This window comes from Micromys minutus (genome assembly GCF_963924665.1).
Source record: "Micromys minutus genome assembly, chromosome: 33".
In the NCBI taxonomy this organism is placed as follows: Eukaryota; Metazoa; Chordata; class Mammalia; order Rodentia; family Muridae; genus Micromys; species Micromys minutus.
The window spans coordinates 19,491,850-19,518,134 of NC_137968.1; the positions used below are offsets into that span (position 1 = coordinate 19,491,850).

The following is a 26,285-nucleotide window of genomic DNA, read 5'->3' on the forward strand; positions in this document are numbered from 1 at the left end:
CTATATGTCTATTTATATGTCTATCCATATATCCATCAATATATATATATATATATATATATATATATATATATATATATATATATATATATTATCTGTATCTAATATCTATATCTATCCATAAAAAATACATATATGAAAGAGGGGGAGAGATGGATGGAGAGCAAAAACATAACTATGCAGGTCTAATGTGAGCCTAATGAACTAAAGCAGACTGCTTCCTGCCCTGTGTTGTGCCCCATAGAAATATTTAATCCTGTCTTCCCTTTGAAGCCAAATCTCCTCAATCCACATTCATGGTGAATGGTGCTCTGAATAGGGCCATTGACCTGCAGGCTATCAGCCATGGCTGCTGAGTCTGTGGTTCTTCCCCTTAAAAGTAGCAAGAGTTAGAAAGCAGGGAGATAATGTCTAAGGTTGATCAAGGAATTGTAGCCTAAGCACATTATTGAAGTGGCAATGGTAAGTACAGGAAGAGCTAAATATGGAAACTGTTGAAAGTGGTTTCCTTTGAGAAATGAACCAGAGCCTGAGGAGGGAGGGGGGAGGCCCAATGGCTGAGGTTGCAGAGCACACTTTGTGTTTTAAACCGGCTGATGGATGACTTAGGAGTGGTAAGGGACAAGGACAGACTGAACGTTCCTAACACACGTATGCCTTACCTTGTCATCAGTTGCAGGGTGTTGAGTTTAGAGCCAGAGTGTCATACACTGGAGACTCTTTTCCACTTTCTAAATAAACAAGCTGAGTGATAAATCAGAGGGTTACCCAAAGCCATGAAACAGGGACCAAATGAGGGAATGGGGGATGTGGCATCTCTACGAGGTCTGTGCTTTATTCTGAGTTTCCAAAATCAGAGTCTGGATGAATTCTCATCCAAGGACTTGTAGTCAAGTCTACAGGACCCGTGGAAATGTATTCCGTTGCAGTGGAGTCTCCACAGACTGTGTAAAAGTCCAATGCAAAGGATGAACAGGGAAGAGCCAGTAGCTGGGTGTGGACTGGAAATTTCTAAAGTGTAAGTCTGTTTCAGGAAGGCACAGGTCAGAGGCCCCCAGGCTATACTTGGGTGTACCACTCATTAGTGTCAGGACTTCGCCAGGACTTTTCTGTGGATAAGAGAGCAACATATCACAAAGCACAGAGATGCATAGTTTCATGACTCTGTCAGCTAGAAGCAAAGTAGGGTGGCAGCTGGGCTAGTTTCCCTGGCAGAGGCTACAGGCACAGGGCATCCTCCCATTGCCAGCTTAAGACTCACAGCCTTCCCTTAGCCACATCACACGACACCCTTCCCTGATTGTCTACACGCCCAAATGTCTCCTTTACATAAGTAATATTGGATTAAAGGCTTAGCCTAGTCTAGAAAGATGTTATCTTAACTAATGACATTTGCAGCAATCCTGCATCCAATTAAGTTTAACTTTTGAAGAACTGTTAGTTAGAATTCACTATATTACTTAGGGGTTGGGCACAATTCATTCTATAACACCTAGTAATAACCAAATCCTTGAAATGTTGCTCCTAAAGATTTATAGTGACAACTGCAATTATTTTCTGCTGAGACTATATTCCATTTACAGTTAAATTAAGTGGATGCTAAGATTTATGTTTTAGAAAATAATTTATTTTTAAATCTTCTGTTAAATTAACTGGATAATGTTAATTATAGCTTTATCTCATTAAAATAAATGCACTCTTTAGAATACTTTAGAATTAAAAGTTGCAATAATAATTGTAAATAAATATGAATGCATGTATATACCTGTGGCATAATTACTGAGGTATATCATGCATACAAAGCTATGTTATTGATGGAAAAAATGTTATTTAGCACATTCTTAATGCAGCAATATAAAAATATTCACTCAAAATACACTCTCAAAAGCTGAAGTATTAGGTAGACATTTCAGGTGTCTCCTCTGTTTTAACTGTGCAGCTGAACAAGTTTTCGTGCCTCATGTGGGAAAAGCAACATAAAAATTTAAAATGCAATTTGCTTTTTCATTCAGCTATGATATTTACCTCTTGCTTTTCACTTATAGAGAAAGCCGAGGATAAGAGGTGCCCTTCGCCTTTGACTCCGATTTCAGCACACAGGTCTTTAAAACACAGACACATTTTCACAGAAAGTTTAAGAGGGAGAGAATTTACTCTTGCTGGGTCTGTTATATGAATTATTGTAAAATCCATACAATAATACAATGTACATTGTACAATTGTACGTTCATTTGGAAAGATTTTGTAAATATTTCTTCAGCTTTGCTTTATTATTCTAGGGTCATTAAAAACCATGATTATAATGCATTTCTCCTTTTCCCTCTCCTACCCAGAAAGGCAACCATATCCCCCTCCTTGCTCTCTTTCAAAGTCATGGCCTCTTTTAAAATTGTTTTTATGTACATACATGTATACATATTTATTCCTAACTATAACCTCCTCAGTCTGTATAATGTTCCTTGCGTGTATGTTGACCTTGCATGATCAAGGTTGACCATTTGTACTGGATAAACAATTGGTGTGCTCTTCACTTCTTCACTGGGGAAGACTACTTCCCCTGCTCTCTGCATTTCTTAGTTGCCTTAGGGTTTTAGTTTGTTTGCTTGTTTGTTTTGTTTGTTGTTGTTGTTGTTGTGTGTGTGTGTGTGCGTGCACACGCATGCATGTGAGTGTTTGAGGCTTTGATGCCTTTTCCCAGTTGACTTTGGCATGTCTATTGCTCTAGAACACAATAGAAGTCCAGCTCATGGCTAGATAGATAGTCATGATGGTGAGACTGTATGAGTGTAGTTACTAATGTTATAGGAAACACAATCTTACAGCAAACTCCCTGCCCCCTCTTCTTCAATGTCCCTGAGCCTTAGCTGCAGAAGCATTTTATAGATGTAGCTGTTGGAACTGGTCTTAAATACTCTCAATTTTCATTTGTTGTGATTTTCTGTAGTTGTCTTTATTTATTGCAAGGAGACATTTCCTTGATGTGGGGTGAAGTTTATACTTATCTGTGGGTAGAAGGGAAAACGTATATATCATTGTTAGAGATTAGGCTGGTTTAGTTATTATGCAGTTATAGATTCTCTTCCAGTATCTGGAACTTTACGAGCACTGCGTTATTAGCTAGGTGTCCAAGCATGGTTCCCATCCTCTTGAGTAGGTCTTATGCCCGACCGGAGAGCTGTTGGTTACTGTCTGTGTGCATGTGGCTTTGCTGCTCCCTTGGTTTGCTATACGGGTTGTTGATGTGGCTCATTGGCACCGTAGCTGGGTACAGTTGTTGGTGGTTGCCTCCCTCCTTTGAGGTTCTGGGGTAATTTCCACAGTCTGGAAGCAAAACAATTTTACATTGAGTAAATTATACAAAAGTAAGTTTTCCAGGGCCATTTAAGTCTCACTCCTCACTGATCCATTTTTAGTGGCTGACTTCACTCACGTGCCGGTAAGTTTTCCTATAAACTACTCCAGGAACCGGCAGGTCATATCCATGAGCATTTCTCAGAGGGAATGTTGGGAATTCTGGTTGAGTAATCCTGTGCCTATGGGGCCTGACTTCCCAAAATATCTATATGGGCAAATGCAAGACCCCAACACCAGGCAGACCAATCAGATCTTCCCTTTTTAAAAAATTTGGAACCTTTGGGTGTAGAGTGTGATGAAAGGCAGTGTTAAAATAAAAATGTTTCCTGACCACACAGAGAGAGAGAAAGAGAGACAGAGAGAGAGAGAGAGAGAGAGAGAGAGAGAGAGAGAGAGAGAGAGAGAGAGAGAGAGAGAGTTTTGAAGGAAAAAATATTATAACTTAAAAAAATAGTATAAGGAGGCTTTCCGGACCATATCTGAACAAAAGACCTTTGCTTTTCTATCACAATTCTTTCAGGATTAGCACTTTTCTTGTAACCAGTACAGACCAAAAGCAATCTGATTTCTGCTTTTTATTACTAAACAGACTATTACTCCATAGTTCTGTGTGACTTTAGGGGAAGAAAAGAGAACCGCCCTGTAGGTTTATTTTTCAGCTAGATGTGTACTTTTACTAATATGCTTTTATTTCTGCATCCTAAGCCCCTTTTTCTAGAGTGTTTTAAGCCAGCTTTATGTGTTCCAGAAATATCCAGAAACCATGCATACAGGAGAAACATGCACCAAGAGTTTAGCGATGTGATCAGGGTGAAGTGTGTTAAAACGAAAAATAAAAGAATTACCTTGCTGAGCATGGAAAGGAAGGCTGGGAAATGTTGCTCCTTTGGCTTAAGGAGAAGGTGGGAGGAAGGAGAGATGGAGAGAGAGCCAAATTCTTTCAAAGAACAATCTTATGTCCCCAGGAAAAGAGATTCCGTGATACGCAGCACACCTGTGCTTGCCCAGTGGCACTGTGACTAAGACATGCTGTTATCACCTTCAAACGAAAGTTTTCTGAAATATTTAAATATGATAAACTCCAGGTGCGGTTTTCCACGGCGCTTGCAGTAACCACTTGTAATGGTACGGCTCTAAGATTAAATGAATGTAAAAAGGAAGGTACACAAGCCACCCATGTAGAAATGCTGTTTTCTACCAGAGTCCCATGACCCCACCAATTAAGTGGACCAACTCCAGCTCAAAAGCATTCTCTTCCAGTGTTTTAGACTTCTCGGAATTGTAATTATAAATATTTGAGTAATTGAGGTCCAAGGAGCTGCATGGCCAATTCCCACCCTATGTAACTTCAAGCCCTACATTTTTTAACTAGCCCAAAATGGGTGATTTAAAATATCCCACTTACAAGATTCTAGAACACATTAACAGCCAAAGAATCAATCTGAATTTTAATGTTGCTAGCAACTACAACAAAATCATTACTTTTAAAAACCTTCATATCTTTTTTGAACCACATGAAAGAATTTTTTTTTTTTTGTAAATATGACTCACGCACTATTTTTCTTGTTGATAAATATATACTTCAAAATATCTTAATCTAGGTCAAGCCTGGTAACATTTTATGCTGTGAAAGAGAAAGGGCCCTGAAATTTATTTAGTTATGGCAGTAATACAGTGGTGTCTGGCAAATGAGGCGTTCTTCACACATAGCTCTGTTTCCCTTTAGGAATCAAACTAGAAGAATGAAGGATAAATTTGGTGTTTGGAAGATGAATTTTATGGCCAATCAGTAGAACACTCTAAAGACACCAAGAAGTCCTTTAGACCATAGAATGTCCCAAGGCATCACACAAGTCAAGAGTTTAGTATAGAATGCCGAGGTGTTATGGGAAAAAAATGGCCATTCTCGCTAATCCCCCGCTCCGACCACCATTCCCAGGTCAGATACAGCATTTGTTTTCCTCCTGCTCCATGAAGTGACATTACTATTCTTGCATTACATAGAGAAATCCAAGGTTTGGAGAGTGAGCCAATGACACAAGGTCACATAGCTATAAGTTGTTCTGCTCCTACCGAGGCTTGTCCCTTCCATTCACTAGAGGCTCCAGCATCCCCACTGTCTAACACATTGCTTCCCAGTTCATGGATAGACATATTTGCTCTATGCCTCTCAGCCTGCACGCACGCACACACACACACACACACACACACACACACACACACACACACACACACACACACGAGTCATATGGGGAGCTTTTAAACTCTCTGGTAGCTGGAATCAGCCCCAGATTACCTAAAATTTAAATACCTTTGGGAAAGACCCGGTCAACATGGGTTTCAAAGCTTCCCAGGAGCTGTGAAAGTGTTGGCCAGATTTTGAAACCAGTGCTAGAAGTCTCTCAAGGGGAGGTCCTTTGCTCTCCAGCGGATTTATGACAACACAGAGACATTTTGTTTGTTAGACCTAGTAGAAAAGAATGACAATTTGCGGCTATAACATCCAATAATACATAGATGACACCAAAGTATACACGGCCCACCCAAAACATCACTAGTTCTGAAATTGAAACCAAGATTACTTCACCTCTCATTGGGAAGTTCTGGAAGGCAATATTTGGGCTGCTTATACTAGTTTTTTAAATTAACTAAGCATGTGGCCTTCAGGTAGTCTTTCTGACATACTGAGAAAACTTGATGGGTACATACTGAAAGAAAACTTTCAGCCCAATGCACCCGGCTCCCTTATCCTTAGGGAGCATACAGGAAGGGTGATCCACAGTCACCTCAGCCTCAGCACAGTTTTGGTAGATACGTTTTTATTAGATTAGCAAAGATTGTGTGTGATGAAGTTAGCGTGCTGCCTCCTCTGCATTCAGCATATGGCCTCTGGTTGGGAATACCTGCAGTGCTGTGCCCTGCGGACTGTTCCTGTTGAAAATACAAACAACCCTCACAGTGATGCTAGCTAGACGTACAAGAGAGCTAGCATTTCAGCAGCATACGCCTTACCAAGAAGACAGATAGTGAGTTTTACCCAGCTTTCTACGACATCAGTCAGACTACGCTGAGCTCCAGGGGCCTAAGTGGCCCAGTGTGGATATCATTTGTTTATTCCCTTTAAGGAATCAGATCCTACTCTATTCCTAGCATTATATATATATATATATATATATATATATATATATACATGTGTGTGCATGTGTGTGATAATATATACATATATATTGTGTATGAAATTATATATTTTTATATAAATGATTTTATTTTATATTTATTACATTTTTATATATGATTCTATATATAATTTATATATGATTTAATTTTATATACACATTATATATAATCAAATTATATATATACATACATACACACACACACACACACACATATATACGGAATACAAGGAAAAGAGTAGGACCCGAGTACTTAAAAGTATATTGTGTATGTTATATAATTACATAATATAAAATATAACATAGCATATATAATATATAGTATTGTTACATATTTTATTATATAATACGTATAAATTTCTTGAACTTAATTTGGTCTTAGATTCTAACTTTTGAGGTTCACAAAAATGAAACACATAAAATTTAAGTTATCACTATACACTCAAAATTGAGAAGACAGAAAAGAATTTTAAGAGAATGGAGTGAATATTAGCTCAAACAAGAATCTCTTTGAAAATGTTAAGAACATTCTCTGAGACACAAGGAAAGCTTGTGACACCCACAAAGTGACAAGAGACCCTGTATAGAAAGGGGGCAATCAGAGAACAAGAACATTGTTTTGAAACTTAGAGCTTTGTCTTACAGATGGAGAAAGTCGATGTAAGAGCTCTAGCTAAGAATAAAGCAATACTCCAAATGTGTGTAGGCACAAATAGGAAGAAAGGCAGGGGGCTGGAGGAACAGAAAACAGTAAGATGAGGACAAAAATCATATTTTTAGTGAGTCAATACAGAGCCTTAACATTCAGCTAAATAGGGTTTCCACACACAGACAGCAAAGGGAGAGGAGCTGCCCAGAAACCACACAAGAATAAGCTCTAGGTTTGAGGCATAGGTTAGCAGTAATGTTTTTGTAAGTGGTGTTTGTGTGTCTGGGTGTTCTTTTGTTTTATTACAAAAATAGTTAACTTTCCCTGAACTTCCCCTAAAATATTGCCAATTTTGTTTATTACTTGAGGTTCAAGTCCCTAAGGTTTATGTCCTAAAATATGAGTGCATTTTGAGTGGTGCCCACCTTTTCAAGCCTTGCCATTGTATTGGCTACTGACATTCTCATGGTCAACACTGGTTTCTATGTCTTCACCACCACACCTGTATCTCTTACTCACCAACGCCGCAGACAAACCCAGCTCTGTCAAGATCTCACATCACAGAAGGACTGTGACAAACTAGTGTTGGAAAGTCAAATTTGGGATTCGGGTAGTATCTAAAAAGACATTGCTGTCCTTTTAATTCTAAAGTATTCTAAAATATCCCATGACATTATCTTGACTTGACTATAAACTTTGCATATGTATTCATATAAAGTAAGTATAGGAGTTAAATATCTACAGATAATAAAATATACAGAAATTTATGAAACAAGAAAGACAAGACTGAGTGCTGCTCTTCTAGAAGACCTGAGTTTAGTTCTCAGAATCTGTATTGGGCACCATGTGACCACCTCCAACACCAACTCCAAGGGGTCTGATGTGCTCCTCCGGCCTTTGCAGGAGTTCATGTTGTCAACAAACACATACAAATACAAATAAAATTCAATCTCGAAAATAAAATTATTATTGCTGTACTTCAACTTTACTACTTATTAAAGATGAAAGCAAGTTTGCCCACTATTGAGATGGATGTGTTTATTTCACAGAAAGAATTAAATAATTCCTTAATATTTGATACTGTAGGACATACAGCATCTTCAACATTTTTCCCGTGTCGATGGATATTTATAATCACCATTGCTGAGGATGCTAATTTGCATGAATATGTAGTATAAAATGGCAGGTGCAATTTTAGAGTCGTTTGATAAACTGTTAAAATTCTCCCCTAGTTTGTAGTCAAAATTCATTTAAAAATCACCACGGAACAGAGGTCAGCAACTCAATTTTTAAAATTGAACAATTTAACACAACGTGGTGCAAAGATGCACGAATTTGAAACATTCATGCTGAGCAACAGTTGGTAGGAAAACTCTCGAGTATTATACTTCCTGTAAGGCAACCATGAAACTTCTGTAAGAGCAGAAAACTGCACAGTGAAAACTCTCCAAGTCATAGGACAGAATAGTTTCCAATCTGAGATGAGTCTCATGTCCTGTGTGTGCGATCGGGGGGGGGGGGGGCACTGAAGTTTTAGGATGCACTGAAGAAACGCCTCATTTCTTCACATGTCGGATGCAATTAATTTGGGGCTGTTGTAGGTTCAGATTCTCATGGCTTCCACATTCAATAATCTGAGAGACTTGTACCACACTGCTTAAGAAGCTGGATCGTAGAACACCTGTCCATGAATGGCTGTTGCAGTCTAACACCCATAGACGACTTGAAAAACCGATGCACAAAATCTCTACAGCAAAGTAAAAGCTACATAAAGCTTAATAGGATCCATGACAGAAGGAAGGAATTAGACATTTGAGAGGGGGAAAAAGTCATGCATAGAAACAGCAAAGTCAAAATTGTCCAGGGGCAAGTGTGTGTGTCACAGGGTGTCTAGGGGGCAGACACAAGGGAAAGATAAGGGTGACCTGGGGAGCCTGGATGTTCTTGTACCAAGCCCAGAAGAGACAAGTCGAAGAGTCAGGGCTTCAGGCAGAAAGTGGAACACTATTGCCATAATCCCAATTTTGTAAACATTGACCAATTTGGTCCTTAGTGCTTAAGATCACTCTATCAAGAAACAGCTGTCTAAGCGATTACTCCAGATATTGAAGGAAATGCACTTATAATAAATCACTACTGGGCTGTTGTTGCTGCTGCTGCTACATTTTAACAATCAGAAAACCTGGGATAGATACTAATGTTTCTGTTAAGAACATCTGTGGGGAAGTATAGACAAAGGAATGCTATAAGCAGGAATTATATTAGAAATTTTCTGAAAATGAAGCAGGGAGCAGAAAGGATGTCTAAGAAGGTTGCAAACAAAAGAGAAAGGTCATTAACCTGGAGTTTCTTTGCAGGTAGAAGAATGTTTCAGATGGCATGGCCTAAAACAGCAAGGCAGTAAATAGACAGTGGTCACTGCCATCCTCTCTTGATTTGCTTTACACATTACACTTCCTCATCTCTGATAGGTTTCGTTCAGCTTCCGATATCCTCTATAGCTTGTTTGGTCATTATGTAGGTTGTGCTGTGAGGCCAACTCTTCTGCCATCTTAAATCAGTATTTTAAAGAGACATACATAATTTATGTAAAAAAAATAATATTTTCCTTTCTGAAGTTTTCTGTTTTAGAAAAACAGTATATAATTTCAATCATTCTACCAAGAAGGGCTCATTTTTAAAAGATATCCTAGATACCTATCAATGGGTTAAAGAATGAAGAAAATATAACACACACACACACACACACACACACACACACACACACACACACACTGGAGTGTTATTTGTCTGAAGATTAATGAAATGTCATCTGCATGTAACTGGAGTTTATCACGTTAAGTAAAATATTGAGACTCAGAAAGAAAAATGTCATACAATACATCTCCTATGCAGAATCTGTTGACACACCAGCCCATGCATATAGGTATTTATTCACACATCCATACACACAGTTACACATTCATACATTCATACATGCATATAGAGTAAAACCAGGATGGGTTTATTTAGGAGGAGGGTAGAAACTGGCAGAAGAGGAAACGGCAGGTAAAAAAGGGGAAGTATGAGCAAAATACAGCAATAAGTTTCTTTGAAAATGACATAATGAGATATTGTTTTGAATGCTAAATAAGAATGTAAAGCTAATTTAGAACAACATACATATCGCCAACTCATAAAAAAAACTTCATTATTTTCATGCTGTTGCTGACCTTGAGAATATACCTCATCATCTGTCTCTTGTGTCTTTAAATCTCCAGTTATTTATGTGGGAACTTACTTCTTCTAGAGAATATGTCCACCCACTTTGGTCACCTAACTAGGACCACCCAACCTTTCCATCATCTGCCTGAATACTTTCGAAGCATCTAACAGCATTGACATTATAAAATCAAATCTAATATATATTTATACTGGTCTGTTGCTCAAAACCTCAAAGGAGATAGTCTTTCATAAATACCAAATTTGAGATTAACAAATTCCATTGCTATCTCTCCCTATGGCATGGGCTTCTTTTACTTCTTACCAAGAAGAGAAAGACAAGACCTTCGGTGTCCTGATTTCAAACAAATAGCTACCTTACACAATTCATCTTAGACAATTCTTTTTTTCTTATAGAAACACAAACATAATGCATCTTTTGGGTGGCCTCTTGGATTCAATAGCTAATAGAATAAAAAACAGAAATATAAACAATTTAATAGCAGTGATTATAAGTATTCTTATATAAAATTTGCATAAAAGAGTTACGCAATTTAAGTTTCTGTAAAACCGACTTTTGGGTTCTTTTTGGTAATAAAATATTCCCACGACTCTAAGTGTTTGAAGTTTGAGTTCTGCTGTGTTGCTGGTGTTCTCTTCTCTCTACGTGTTCCTGGATAATGCTGTAAGTCAGAATTGTTGTCCAGCCAAAACCACAGCAGCCTGTACTATGGACAGGTTGATGGAGAATGTGAAGTTACTAAAACGTACCAAGCATGCACATTTATGCGGGCTCATCTCTTGGCTCCCTTCAAAGTATAAATTTCTCTAAGTATCTATGGCTCCCTTCTCTAGGCATCTGTCAACACTGGCCAATTTCTCTTTATACTTGCAACAGAATCTCTCTGGCCTGTAACAAAACTATTTAGCTTAGATTGTTGAACTCTATCTGGAAATAATAAGTAGATAAGGATGTCACGTGACTTGCAGTTAACAATCATTTGCTCTTTGTGAAGCTCCAGGCAATGGGCTAACTGCTTTCACATAGACTCACATTACCCTGCACGACAAACCAAAGAGCAGATATTACTACTGACTGAGAAATCGAGACTCATTGCTAAACAACTTGAGTGGGTTCATGCAGCTAAGAAGCAATAGCATTCTAATTTAAAATCCTTGACAGTATAAGCCCTAGACCTACCCTTCAAGCTACTCAGTCCAGAGAGAGAGAGAGAGAGAGAGAGAGAGAGAGAGAGCACTGGAAACTGACACAAACTATATTTAAGCCCAGTAACACTTGGCCACCGGTCAAGTTTTGGATAAATCTTCCCACACATATTGGGACACAGAATTATTTAAGCCACAGGATGAGCAGTAGCTTTGAAAAATAAAATGATACTGAGCTTAAGCGCAGGTTGTCGTTTTATTTTCCATCACAGACGCTCCGAATCTGGATCGTTTCCATCGTTTCTACCCCATTTTGAGGGTGAGATTCATTTACATGGGTCTGGTAGGACTTTGATTTCATTGTGAGTAATATATATTTCCGTTTGGCTCTCACACTGCAGGCCAGAGCTAAATGCAAGTACTATTATAGATCAGGGCCAGTGAAGTGGGTAATGAGGTTTAGTATATAAAACGCTAGGCATAAATGCAAGGGAACTTCTGGCTTTTCTTTAACATTAACTGCTTTGAAATGCATCATTTAAAATAGAATGCTTAGTAGGCCCGTAGCTGTTGGAGAATAATTTTCCTTCACTAAGCAGACCACTGGAAGCTTTGGCGAGAGATGCCTTTCACAAACAAAAAGCTGTGTGCGGTGAGTTATTTTTAATATGAACTCCACGGGGCGACTGCTAAAACACATAGCTGAACATGAAGAACGTCACCCACCACTGCACCAGCAAGGGATGGAAGAGCTGCTCCCGTCGGCTTCATAAAGCAATACTGTCTGAATCCTCAGGCTGACTCGGAAGCTTCAAAAGGAAGCAGTTAAAATACCCAAGCGGACATTTCATCTCCCCAGGTCAAAAGTCTTCTTACATATTCGGACTGGGGGGACCCACACAGGGGGTAGGGGGAGAAAAGTGGTTATAAATACGACACTAAAAGATTAATTACATTTACCTTAGGGTCATGTGTGCCCCATGTTCTTCAGCTGTCTGTTGGGATTCCTGTGTTGAGTAAGAGCTTTCTGGCCTATAAAGACTCTCCTTCATTGTGGACAGAACTAGATAGAGCATTGTTCACTGTAACACAATAGTGTGAGCAGCAGTCAGGGGACCCAAGTTCCTTCCCTTCTCTCCCTCCCCTCCTCCCTCTTCCTCCTCCTCCCTCTGCCCTCTCCTTCTCCCTTCTCCCTTCCCCCTTTTTCTCCTTTTTGTCTCTTCCTCTTCCTTTCTACCCATCTACCCTCTCTTTTTTTTCCTCTTACTGATTTTGATGCCCCAATGTGTGCTGAGCACTATTCTTCTGTCCTACTGCTTTTTATTGAAATTTGGGCCAGTTTGTTATTTCTAATCCTAGCCATGTCACATTCAACCACCAATAGATTGATTACTTTAGGTGCCTGTAATCAGGGATCCTGGCTGACTGCACTTTAGCTTTCTTCTGATGAAGCATTATGTCTAGTGTGCACCAGGTTAAGCGGAGAACTGTTCATACAGTCAACTTAGAAACTGTGTCACTTACAAGATAACTTAGAACTCAAGTCAATACCTTCATAGTTCCTAGTTCTTCTTAAAGAACTAGAGGGGGAAATATTTTAGAAAGATGTATTTGTTTTATTTATATGAGTACTCTATAGCTGTCTTCAGACACACCAGAAGAGGGCATCAGATCCCATTACAGATGGTCCTGAACCACCATGTGGTTGCTGGGAATTCAATTCAAGAAGAACACTCAGGACCACTGAGCCATCTCTCCAGCCCATAGATTTGTTTTTAATTTAATTAAACTGGATATTCTCTGCATTTACATTTCAGATGTTATCCCTTTCCCCAACTCCCATCTTCCTCTCCTCTTCTCTTGCTTCCATGAAGGTGCTCCCTCTCCCAACCATCCTCTTCCACCTTAGTGCCTTAGTGTTCCCTACACTGGGAAAATGAGCCTTCAGTGGATCAAAGGCCTCTCCTCCCATTGATGCCAGACAATGCTATCTTCTGCTGCATATGCACCTGGAGCCATGGGTCTCCATTAGAGGTAATTTTTAATGTCAGTCCAAGTATCTATTGAAGGCTGGCCCCATAATAAATTCACAGTGTGAGCAAAGTCACTTTACTAACCTAGACCTTGCTTGGAAGAACTCCCCTAGCTAGATTTAAGACGGTAAAGCAGAGCTTCAGTGCTTATGGGTGGACCACGGAAGCTGGTTTAGTCATCTAAAGCCTTTATAACCACATGCTTAAAGCATGTGCCTGGGTCTTGTTCTTGAAACCCAAAAACAGACTGTGCCATTTAACGTCAGTGTGAAGTCTATCCAGATCGCTCCAATCTCCTGACTCTTGACCATCTCTGTAGTCTGAAGGTTATACTCTGAACTTGTAGCCTCTTTGTGTGTGGGCGGGAGGTGGTTTTTCATGAGCCACCATAGCCTCTCATGGTGTCTTGAAGACAGCAGTTGTTATCCCTGTAAGAATCTATATCTGTTACTAGTAAACTAAGTTATTAGGGGATAAATATGCAAATGAATGCAAATTTCTTTTGCAGTGATGGAGACAGGGATTATTTACAAAAGTGGGATGTCATTCTCAAAAGGCTATTTGGATCTTCTCTCCCAGTGCAACTTCAGCAAATTAATTTAACCAGAAGAACAATGCTCTTCAAAGACACTCCCAGCCTCATCTGCAGAGCCTGTGAACAAGTTACTGGACATGACCAAGAAGGATGAAGGTGGAATTTAAGGTTGCTAACAGTTGACCTTAAAACAGGGAGGTCTACATGAATCATCTCAGTGTAACCAGACAATCACAAGGTTTTGGAAATGGAAGCAGGTGGAAAAGTCATGGTGCAGATGTGAGGAGAACCAAACCTACCATCAGAGGCACTGAGAAAAGGGAGGTCCAGGTGCCAAGCATGTGGGCAGTTTCTGGAAAGACAGACAGACAGATTGCCTCTGTGACCTTCTGAAAGCAGAACAACCATGTACCTAGTTTTAACTCCTGTAGATGCACCACAGACATTTGTTAAAAGTGGCAGAGTTTGGGACTGGAGGAATGGCTCAAAGGGCTAAGAGTGTGTGGTGTTCTTGTAGAGAACTGGTTCAGTTCCTATAACCCACATGACAGCTCACAAAACGTGAGTTCCGGGACATCCAACACCCTGCAGACTCTAAACACACATCCATGCAGGCTAAACACATGCACACATAAAATAAAAATAAATACATCTTTTTTTAAAAGTTGTAAGATCGTTAAGTTTGGTTTGGGAAGATGGTTAAGTAGGTGATGATATCCAAAGCCAAAGGCTGATAGCACGAATTCAGTCCCCAAGACACAGGTGGTGGAAGGCAAGAACAGAAATTCTGCAAGATTTCTTATGACCTTTCTTCTTGGGTAGTGGCATGCAGATACATGGGGAGACAAAAAATGCTTTTAAAATTGTAATGATATTATAAATCTGTGTTCTTTTATTCACCGCGTTTTCTTGTAATTTATTAGCAACAAGATAGCAGAAAAGAAATCGGAAGACCTAATTAAAACCTTCTTTGCACCTCTTGCAACTTCACTTTCCTAATCAATGACTTGGGGCTGAATCATACTTAATCTGCTTATCTCCTAAGGCTGTTTGTGAGATCAAAAGCTGTAAAGCCTTGCCCTAATACAATTCAGCACTAAGTCACTGTGGGTCTTCTACAAGACACAGAACTGAAAAATGGGGATGTTAATAGTATCGCCTTATTGTGAGGATCTGAGCTAATCCACACAGTCTTAAGAAGGGTGACTGGCATTTTGTCATGTACAGGTTGCCCATTGCTGCATGGGTAAAGAAGTTTCAGAAAAGTTAGGCACTATCATATGGTGTGAGCACTCTTCAAGAGCTGATTCTCAAGGAAGAGTCTGACCCACAGACCTTTTCTAGTTGAAGTCAGAAATGCAGAGGCATTTTAGTGATCAAGTGCCACATGGCAGGCAGTTATGACAACCAAGGATCACAGGTGCCCTGGGTAGTCATTCATAGTGAAAGAATTTTCTAAGTCCTAAATGATACCTTACATGTCTCCTCTATACAGGTTGGATTCAAAGAAAAAAAAATCAAACCAACCTACCCAATAACAAAATCAACAACAAAAAAAGGCCAAAACCCTATAATAGCTAAAGAACTATACTCATTAAATGTTCAAAGATAATGAGCTAAGCTATTAAGATTGTACAACCTTAATATCTTAGTTCCTTTCTTAATGTTGTGAAGAAACACAAGGACTGAAGCAACTTATAAAAGAGCGTATTTTATTTGTGGTCTTGCTTACAATTTCAGAGGAGGATCCCATGACTATCATGATGGGAATATGGTAGTAGGCAGGGAATTGGAGCAGTAGCTAAGGACTCACATCCAATCCACAGGCTTGAGGCAGAGAGAGAATTAACTAAGAATGAAGAGGACGTTTGAAATCTCAAATTCTCTCTCCAGTGACACAGTTTCTCTAACACGGCCAAACTTACTAATGCTTCTGGAAAGCATTCTTACCAGCTAGGGACCAAACATTCAAATATATGAGTCTATGGAGACCATCCTCATCCAAACCACCACAGTTAACAGAGCAAAATTCTTAAAGTTTTGGATTGTTTCCAACTCTGCCAGAAGAGTCTCCACTGATTGTAACCCAGTCTTCCTGTCCCACCATCCTCCTCCTCGTCACCAAAGGAAGGGATTGCTGCAAGGTGGAGATTCCAGAGACGTGGGACTGCAGAGTGATTTTCCCAAAGGACCTCTGTATTCACTGCATTTGGAAGCAGGGCTGCTAGGGAAGCCTCTGCACACAATTCTTGTGTAGAACTATCCTTCTATTTTTCCTTAGAGTCTTAGTCCTGTTCCGCAGGGACTTTGTTTTTTCCAGCAAGGGTATTTCTGTCTGCCCCTACCTCCATACTTTAACACCAGTCTTTCAGAAACCTAGCTCCTCTATCTTGGTAAATTGGTGGACGAATTCATTTCATTATTGCTTCAGCTACAAAAACGCTGATACATTTCATTACTATTGTACGAATCCATTAAAGAGAAAAGGCTTGGGAGATACTCAAGCTGGTAAACTGCTTGCCAGTAAGCATGAGGTGCTGAGTTCAGTTCCCCGGAGCCCACGTGAGAGAATGGGGATGGGCAGGACATTCTGCAGTCCTGGTGCTGGTAAAGCAGAGACATGAGAGTCCTGGGGAGTTTCTGGATAACCAGTAAAAAAAAAATCAGTAAGTCCAGGGTTCAGAGATTGAGGTTCTGTCTTGAAAAGTATGGAGAAGAGTTACTGAGTAAAACAGTTGATGTTGAGCTCTTGCTTTCTCACACAAACACACACACACACACACACACTCACACACACATGTACATGTACACACACAGGCACACACACATGTACATGTACACACACATGTACATGTAAACACACACACACATACACACACACACACACACTCACATGGGTTCAGCTTCACGTAGAGGCTATTGGAGCTTGGAAATCAGATAGACTTGGATACCTCCTAGCTATATGTTATTGTTGCTTTAGGTAGATAACATAATGCTTTGCTTCCTCATTAGGAAAGAGAACAACAGTAGTATTGGCCTCATGATGTTGCCAAGCAGATGAAAACAGCCTGGTAGAAGTGGAGTGCTCAAGAAACGTTAGCTGTTGTTAAGTCTCTTTCTCCAGGATATGTTTAACTCCTGTGACCTCTGAAGGATGTTCTCCCAGCCTTGGCATTTTGTTGCAGATAGATAGATAGATAGATAGATAGATAGAAATATAGACAGACAGATAACTAGGTAGATGATAGATAATAAATAGATATAAATGGATTGATGGTGGTATACAAATTCATTTTCTAAAAATTCTACTTAAGAAATAATAACTCCAGTAAGATAGAGGAACAGATTCCCCACTTTAAACAGAACATTTCTTGTCTACTGTTTTGAAGCTCAGGACCTGTTTTCCTTACATTCTCAGTGTGCAATTGCACAGGGTCAGCTTATGAGGTAGAGAGGAGATGCTGTCCTTACTCCCCCTTTGCAGAAGATACCAAGGCTCTGCAAGGTTATGAGAATGTAAAACAGTGTGGGAGGAGGCTCAAAAATCCTTTTTGCTGGGAATCTTTGCTTAATGCCAAATGACAAAAGGGAGGGTTATAGTGTTTGAGCTGATGGTATGTGACCACTACCATATCAGTGAGGACCACAGAGGACAATGAACACTTGATTTTAAATAAGTGATAGTGAGTTCGGGGCCTGAGAGTGAATCTTGGTGGTAGAACGCTTATCTAGAACGCGTGAATCACCAGACAACACCTCTAGGTAAGGGTGTAAAGGCAAGAAGCTGTGGTAAAGATGGGACACGGAAGTTATCCTTCTCTTCATAGGCATCACTAAGAGACAATAATTGAAAAGTTGGGCTAGGTATGCCAAGTCTCCTCCATATGTGCTGATGGCAAAACATGATGCATTGTCCCTAGAGAGCTCTGTACAGAACTCATTCATACAATCATACACACATGCATACACACATATGTACACACATACACACTCACACACACACATTCATACACACATATGTACACACATACACACACACAATCATACAATCATACATACATGCATACACACATGTACACACATATACACTCACACACATATACACATATATACATACACATATATACACACAAATAATGCATATATACACATTCACATATACACACATAAATATATACATACATGCATACACACATATGTACACACAAACACACATATACACATTCACACATATATACACACATACACACTCACACACATACACATTCACACACACCTTTTTCTAAAATCATTTCCAACTCCAGGGAGTCTTTTTATTTTCTTTGTGTGTAAGAGTTATTTTTAATATCCTTGGCAAGTTATTATTCATTAAATTGAAATCAAAGACAGGAAGAAGGAATGTAGGGGCATGCCTGAAGTAAAATATAAATTTTGTCACCCCCTATCTACATTTTCAGTATTGATTACAAACTAAACAGGTGCCCAGAAGTTTATAGTCCAAACTACACTCTCACAAGATCCTACCTGTCCTTTGTCACCCAAACCAACACATACTTGATCAAGAATTTTTCTCCTGTTTACTTATGTTAATCATCAAACCAAACCAAATAGCCTTCTAGGCTCTGGATTCTGGGGCAGTGAACTAAATAGGAAGACATCACAAATCCTCTAGACAAATCAAAAAGGAAGAAAAAGCCTGTTTGTGTTCCAGGCCAGGAGGCATACCATCACATAGTCAGGAGGTTTCATCCAATGTCACATGTCAAGCAAGCTGGCTTCCCAGAGTCACACACCAGCAACACAGTTGGTTGAACTGGAAACTGATTATATCTGAATTTAAGGGCTTAAGTCATTAACCGTGTTATAAAGTCGAGGTTGGAACACTGTCTCTGTGGTACCTGCTTTAATTTATTTTCTCACCAGGCATGCACATCACCGAGGGAATCGAAGCTCTGGAGAGCCCCCTATCTAAATAAAAGACCTTTGAACAACTCAATCAGTAGTTAGGAAGAAGCTGAGAAAAATCGATGAAACTATCACGCAATGTGAGCGCCTGAGGAAAGTGCCCAGGAAGAGCTACACTAAAGACCAAAAACAAGCTGGGGAATAGGAAACTGCTCGCAGGCCCCCACCCCTCCCCACCCCATATTGACACATCCAAGCTGCTATTTCCTAGTCTATACCCATTGGACGACGACAGGGTTGAAGATAACCAGATTTTCAGAGAGTATCGAAAGTTCTTCACGTCCACAGGCAGGGGAATCTGTTTACAAATGCGGACTTGATTTCTCCAGGAGACACAAGCAGAAAAAAAGAAAACACTTCACCAGCTCTCCACCCAGAGGAACCTGGAATCCGGACTGACCGGCTGAACACCCTGCAGGGGAAATGAACTTGTGCCTAAATGCAACATCTTTCCCAGCCTTTGGCACTACTCAAAACTGCACAGCCTCACGGACTCTCCAGTGCTGAAGAGCAGGGAAGCGGACAAGGGTGGCTGAGTTTTTAGCATTCAAATACTGCCACCTCTCTCTGGCTGTTCTGCCTTTCAGGTCTTCACAGCTGGATTGCCCAGGCTGTGAAAATTCTGCCAAAGTAGAAAAGTACCAGAGCTGCCGCGAGTCAGCAGCCCTGCTTCCCAATGTGCGCAGAGATGCAAATTCCGTCCACTCTTCGCTCCCCGGTCCGTTTCCAGACTCCACACTGCACTTGAATTGTCCGTAGATTAAAAATACGAAACCACGTGTACCGATAAGTATGAAACTTCTAACACCAATGCACTAAAGCACCCCATCCAAGCCAGGAAAACCCAGGCAGCCCAGTATCTAGTACAGTGCCCTGGGTCAGGGCCAGAGTGAAGATGAGTTGTCCCCAGGTAGTAAAAGTTGTCAAAAAAAAAAAAAAAAAAAAAAAAAAAAAAGTCCATGACTGCCACTGCCTTTGCAAAAACACAGGCACTGTGGGGTCCTTGGGCTGTGGGGCGTGTGGATGGTGAGTGTGCTAGTGGGCAGAAGAGGAGTGGTACTGCGGGGTAAGGCCCGCGCAGAGTTAACCCCTTACCTTCCAGCAGCACTTCCTTGCCCGCGCGCTTCAGCGCCTGCACTGCCTCGTCGTGGGTGGCGTCCCGCAGGTCTGCTCCGTTCACCGACAGGATGGCATCGCCCACGTACAGGGCTTGGGTCTGATCCGCTGCCAGCCCCTTGAAGATCTTGCTGATGAGGATGGGCATCTTGTTTTCCTTGCCCCCTTTGATGCTAATGCCCAGCCCTCCCAGCTCCTGCTTCAGCACCTTCACGCCCCTCTTCTGGTTGGAGATGGACTCAGGCACCTGCTCCGGGAGGTCCGTGAAGGCTGTGCGGACCCCGGAGGGAGAGTCCGGGGCTTGAGCCACACCGGTGCCCGGGTGCCCGGTCCCGGAGCCCCTGCAGAAGGAACCATTGGTGGCAGTCCCTATGCCATTGTACGCCGCAGCGCCCTCCTCGCAGCTCAACACCAGGGCGTCCTCGCTCAAGTTCACCAGAACTTTATGCCAGCGATCCCGCACCAAAACTTCCAGCAGTCCGCTCCGCTGCGCCCTGGCGCCTCCGCCGCCAGCCGGCGCAGCCACAGCCGCTGCCGCTACCGCCATCTTTCCAGCATTCTTAAAATGCCATGTGATTGCAAACGGGGGAAAAGTGGAGAAGGGTTGAGGGTGGGAGGACTCGGGGAGCCGGGGCGCGGAGGAAGCAGATGCCCCGCAGCGCGCGCTCAGACCCCGGACTCCACTCCCTGTGTTCGCGGCTGCTCTGGGCGCCAGTTGGCGGCGGTGGAGCTCGTTCCTCCTCGCCTGATCCTGGGCGGGGTGGAGCAACCTAAAAGAAGGAGAGCCCTCGACAGGGGAGGAGGGAAAAAAGCCAGCTGCCAGTGGCAAAACCCCAAACCGAGAGGAGCCGCTGAGCGGCCAAGTGCTACAGAGAATCGGTAGGAGGAGGCAAGGGCGGGGACCAGGAGCCCCAGCCGCTCACCTGTTCGCCACTGCAGCGTCACACTCCCACGTCGCGCGGGATCAGACCCGGGTGCCTTAGTTCTGGTTTGCACCTTGCCGCAGCTCCCCGAAACCTACCGGGTCACAAGCTGCTACACCCACTCAGCCGCCACCCCCTATTCCTCTCAACCCTCCACTTTCGAAGGCTTCCACCTTACTTTTAGCATGTGCGCTCACTTTATCCTCTTGAGTTTACCCCCCTCCCTCTTCCCGCAGTTGTTTGAAGACCCAAGTCTTCCTCAAACTAAAGCTTCACAGACTTCTCAAATCTCAATCCCTCTTCCCCCAGGCCTCTGGGAAGGAAACAGCAGCTGAGAGGTCCTAGGGAGTGCCAGAAGCCAGGGGGAAGCTGTCAGAAGAACATAGAATGAAGCCTCCTCAATTTATAGTATCTCTGTCCTCTAAGTCTCTGTAAGGGGCCTTTGAAGACAAGAGGGCTTTCTTTCAGTACCTCCCCTGAATTCCAGCAGGACACGTCTCATCACAATATCTGCTTTTTGCATTTCTCCATACTTCCCCCAACCCCACCCCTGTGCCAGCCCAAATGCTTCTCAGGGCTTTCGCTTTCTTTCTCCGATTCCATATAGGAAATGTCTTCTTTTAAAAACTAAGAATAGGTTTGTTCTCCAAGTTCCCTGAAAATTGCTTGTTTGGCTCTTAAACTGCTCTGCCCCAAGGTGACAGCATTGTAATTCTTGGTTCTCATCCTAGGCAAATCAGGAAATGCCACCTTAACTGTAACCCAAGCCATAGCTGGGTATCCCAGAGTTCTTCTGGCTGTGGAACTTAAGTTCTCTGCCTACCCTGAGCAGGTTGCACAGTTCACAGAAACGGTGTTAAGACTTCCTGCTGCTCTCTTTCCTTCCTCCAGAAGTCAAAATAAAGCACACACTATACTAATTCTGGACGGCGAGGTTCACTGACAGGCTGCCAGTAGGAAGAGGGTCTTTAGCAACATGCATGTCATCACCGCACTGATGGGTATCAACAGCAAACAGGTCCAGTTCTTTCCAGGCTTTCTTAATCAGGGACCTTCAACAGCTCACAGGAATTCTCATGAAGTCCCAGGCAGGGTTACAGAACTCTGAAAATACTTTAGATATTCTCGAGAAACTAAAGTCACTACAGCTTACTCATGGCTTCCCACTGTCCCCCCTCCTATAAGTTTTAACCTTCCACACTTTAAAAAATAACTTAAGTCTTATTCTTTTTTTCCCCCACGCAAACCTGTTCACAACAGGGACAAGAGCTCCAGGGAGTTCTTCAGTCCTTCCTGTTGGACTGGGTTAGCCAGGGAACCAATGCAGCTGACATCACTGTTGGGAAGAAACCAGGGGCGGGGGAGAGGGAGAGAGATGAGACAGGCACAGACACAGAGACACACAATCACACACATTTACACTCACACACAGAGAAAAGTGACAAACAGACAAACAGAGAGAGATAGACAGAGACCCAGACACACGCAGATACACACATATACACATTCACACAGAGAGACACACGGAAACAAAGACATGGACACACACACACACACACACAGAAAGAGAGAGAGGAGGGAGGGAGTCAGAGGGAGGGGGAGAGGGCAAAAGAGGCTGAGGTTTCAGGTCTGTCATCACTAAGTGTTTGACTGTTTGCTTTCCAAATATAAAACACCAACGTTGGCATAGGTACCAGAATGCCAATGTGAAGGTGAAAAAAATCAAAACCAGCCTGTCCCTGAACCAGAAAACCCCCAGCCAGCATCCTAGCACTTTGCAGTTGTGGCTCTGCAGTGGGTGCATGCCAGACACACCCACAAAGTCATTGATCTATTGGCCATTAGAAATGGCAGGCTCTGGGATGGGCTTTTCTACAAATCTCTGTGCTAAGCACATTTTCTTCAGTGTAAGCAGACCTATATGGAGAGAAAATATGTTCTTGGTTGAAAGTTACATCAGAACGAGAGGAGACAAATGTTGAATAGCAGGAGGCCAGAGGCATGCATGTGGCTTTGCTAGTTGCATTGTAATTACAGTCCCTGTCTTAAGTACTCTCCACATATTAGCCCAATCCTCTGGGCAATACTTTAGGGCCATTTCTGAAATGGCCACTCCCACTTACTGTTGAAGAAGTGTAGGCTTAGGTTTAATAACGTACCTGGTTCGTGTGATTAATAAATAGCAGCCAGGACTTGAAAGTTAACCATTGTCTTACCTCTGTTAAAAATACAGCTTAGCAACTATAGTCCCTGTGCTTGTCTGAAGATAGAGTCCTTCCTAGTACTCGAGGGAGGGACAACTCTCAGGTGAAGGTCCAACCCTTCATTAAGAGATAAAAACATTTCCTGCTGATCCTTCTTTCTTTGAAAGCTTAGAGAGCACTCTGCCCTCTTCTGTTTGATACATTTTTACTTAGACTTGGTGATACTTGAAATGGGCAGCCATTTGAGCTCTGGCCAGCTGAGAAGCCTGACTTCATCCCTCAGACGATACCACATCTCTGACTTCTGATCATCACAGATTCTCAAAGGTAAGCCTTATCAACCTTATTTTGGCTCATGGTGCTAAGGTTATACTTGATAGCTTTGGCCATCTGGAGAGGCTGGACACTTGAAGTAAAACTGTTCACCTTATGGCCAGTGAGCAAAGGGCAGAAAGAAGGGTCTAGGACTCACTGTCCTCTTGGAGGACTAAACAGAATGACTTGATGACTTCTCAACACAGTGAGTAGCTTGAAACCAAGGCTTTAGAACATGGAGTATTCCAGATCTTGGTCCTATCAGACCCCTATAGGCCACCTATTTAAAAAAACACTGGCCACTGGAAAGGACTATCTTACTCAAGGCTAGATAGTGAGTTTGTAAGTCATGTCAAATTATTTATCAAGATCAATGTTTTTCAAAAGGTACTTAAAGCCTGCCCCCTCCTGAAAGTCAAGATTTCACTGTGCGTTTCCCTGTTCTGTTGATGCTTTCCCCCTCGTACTCTGACTTCCATTTTCCATCCCACCTAAAGTGAGATTTGTTTTCTCTTCCTGTTTCCTATAGGACGTGCATTTATCTAGAGATGAGTGGTCACAGAATTGCAAAAGTAAGTCACGCGTCCTCTATTTCGAAGATCCAAGAATGCATAACGGAGGAGCAGCAGGACGCCAATCAGTAATGGTCGGCTGTTTATCTCACAGAGTTGTGAGTGCAACTACCTGTCCCAGCTCCTTTGTGGTGCAGAGACATAGAGAGAATAAAGCTGGCAAAGGCCCACGTTAGGAAAGTCTCATCATAGTGTGTAGCAGGGGCAGACTAGAGATAAATTACACATAGAGTAAATGTTATGAAGTAGGAGTGGGGCAAAGTAGCAAAGTTAACAGTGACAGGAGCAAAAGGGCTATGGAGAAGTGGAGGCTGTTACCCAGATCCCTTGTGAGGGGGTGAGATTTGGATGAGAACAGGTTGCTGTGTTGCTGATAGTGGGTGAGTGTGGGTGGGAAGCTTGTAGGTCCCGAGTCTCAGTGCTGGGTTAGTGATTCCTAATCAGAGACAAAAGTATGAAGTCAGCAAGAGTGTGAGGAAGGCAATCAGGAAAGGGGAGCCTCTCAAAGATCTAAAGGAGGTTATCATAGAGAAGCAAAGGCCAGTATAGGGTGGGGAGAGAGAGAGAGAGAGAGAGAGAGAGAGAGAGTCAAAGTAGTGTAGCAGGGATGGCTGAGAGGAGAGATGCAAGAGAGGAGAGCAGAGGGAGAAGATGGACCAGATTCCAATGTAGCACCAAGGAGAATTGCAGGATGGACCACCCTCCTTGTCTCTTTTGAACATCAACAATAATGTGTTTTGGATTGGAGAGCATTCCTGATTTCAAATGTTATATCATGTCCCCTATTACATAAATGTCTGCTTCTTACAGAAGACACTCTGGTATTTCGAGTTGAAAACATTCTGTACTTTTGACATCATTGTCTAAAGAATAACACTGAGCATCTTTAGGGTACCCCCCCAACCCCAATCAACAAACATTAGATACAAGATAGACAGTGAAGAAGCAGCAAAGACCTTTGATTTATGAGGTCAAATTAGGGAAAGGGATGAAAGACAAACAGGGGGGTTCAAAATGCATCTCCCCTCAAGTGAGCCAGCCTGGTCAATGCACATTGACTAGACACTGGGTACCTGCTTTTGTGAGACGAAAGGCAGGTGCTGGAGGCAAACACACCCAGGTGTGCACAGATTAAATCAGGACGACATCTATGGAGCACATGGGGAGAACAGGTTGCTTGGGTACTGAGTGAATTAGTGTGAAAACAGCTAACTTCCAGATTCCAAGGCTCGGTGCTGGGTTAGTGTTAGCAGTGCACGTCTTAAAGATAAAGTATGAAGACAGCAGGGCTGTGAGAAAGGCAATGGCACATGAACAGGAGGCAGGGGAGTTTCTCGTCTAGCTTGTCCAGCTTGGATAATAGAATCATCATCATCTAAAAAGCACGTGAAGACACCCTTCATTGCTTATGTACCTGAGCAGGTCCTGGATAAACTAGAAAGTACATTACTCAGACCCTCAGCTAACCTGTCAATCAAATGAGAACTACTTGATTGTTCTCAGCGTATATATCCTTTTCCAAGACAATTCAAGACACAGTTATAAAGAACCTTATTATTCTTCTGTTTTCCTCTGACTTAGTTCCCCTTTTCTTTTTTCTGCAACAACCTATAACTAAAACAAACTTTGTATCAATATTTTAATTTGCATTTTATTTTAATGTAGTTCACCTATTCCTAATGGCTGCATCTTTTATTTTTTTATTTTTTTTGTTCTTTGTAAACTCTAGAATGATACATCAGATTTCATTTTAAAGAACATTGAATACTGTATTAAGATCCTAGATGTATAAAACCTCGGGAACATGAGAGTCCAACACATAATAGAAGCCTCAACAGCATGGTCTAAGCAGACAGACCAGACATGAAGAGGAATAAGACACACATGATCCACTCCACTGATCTTTAAGTTAACATCAGATAATATCTGATTTATTGTTTTTGGATGTTGCTAAACTCTCCCTCATCCTCCAAGTTTGCTATTGCATTACTAAAGCAACCTTTGTACTGAGGGAGTGGGTGTTCCTGTATGAGACGGGACTTGTTTCTGAGTCCTTTTCTTCTTCTTTTTTTTTT

General features: G+C 41.8%; 1 protein-coding gene across 1 annotated transcript in view; it reads right to left on the reverse strand.

Annotated features, from left to right (window-relative positions):
• SNTB1 (syntrophin beta 1) overlaps positions 1-20,893 on the reverse strand; it is a 242,172-nt gene extending 221,279 nt beyond the window's left edge. The window contains exon 1 of the mRNA XM_080909349.1: positions 20,176-20,893. Coding sequence (XP_080765475.1) covers positions 20,176-20,743 — 568 coding nt within the window. The 5' untranslated portion in view covers positions 20,744-20,893. The remainder of the gene's footprint in view (positions 1-20,175) is intronic.
• Positions 20,894-26,285: the final 5,392 nt, after the last annotated feature.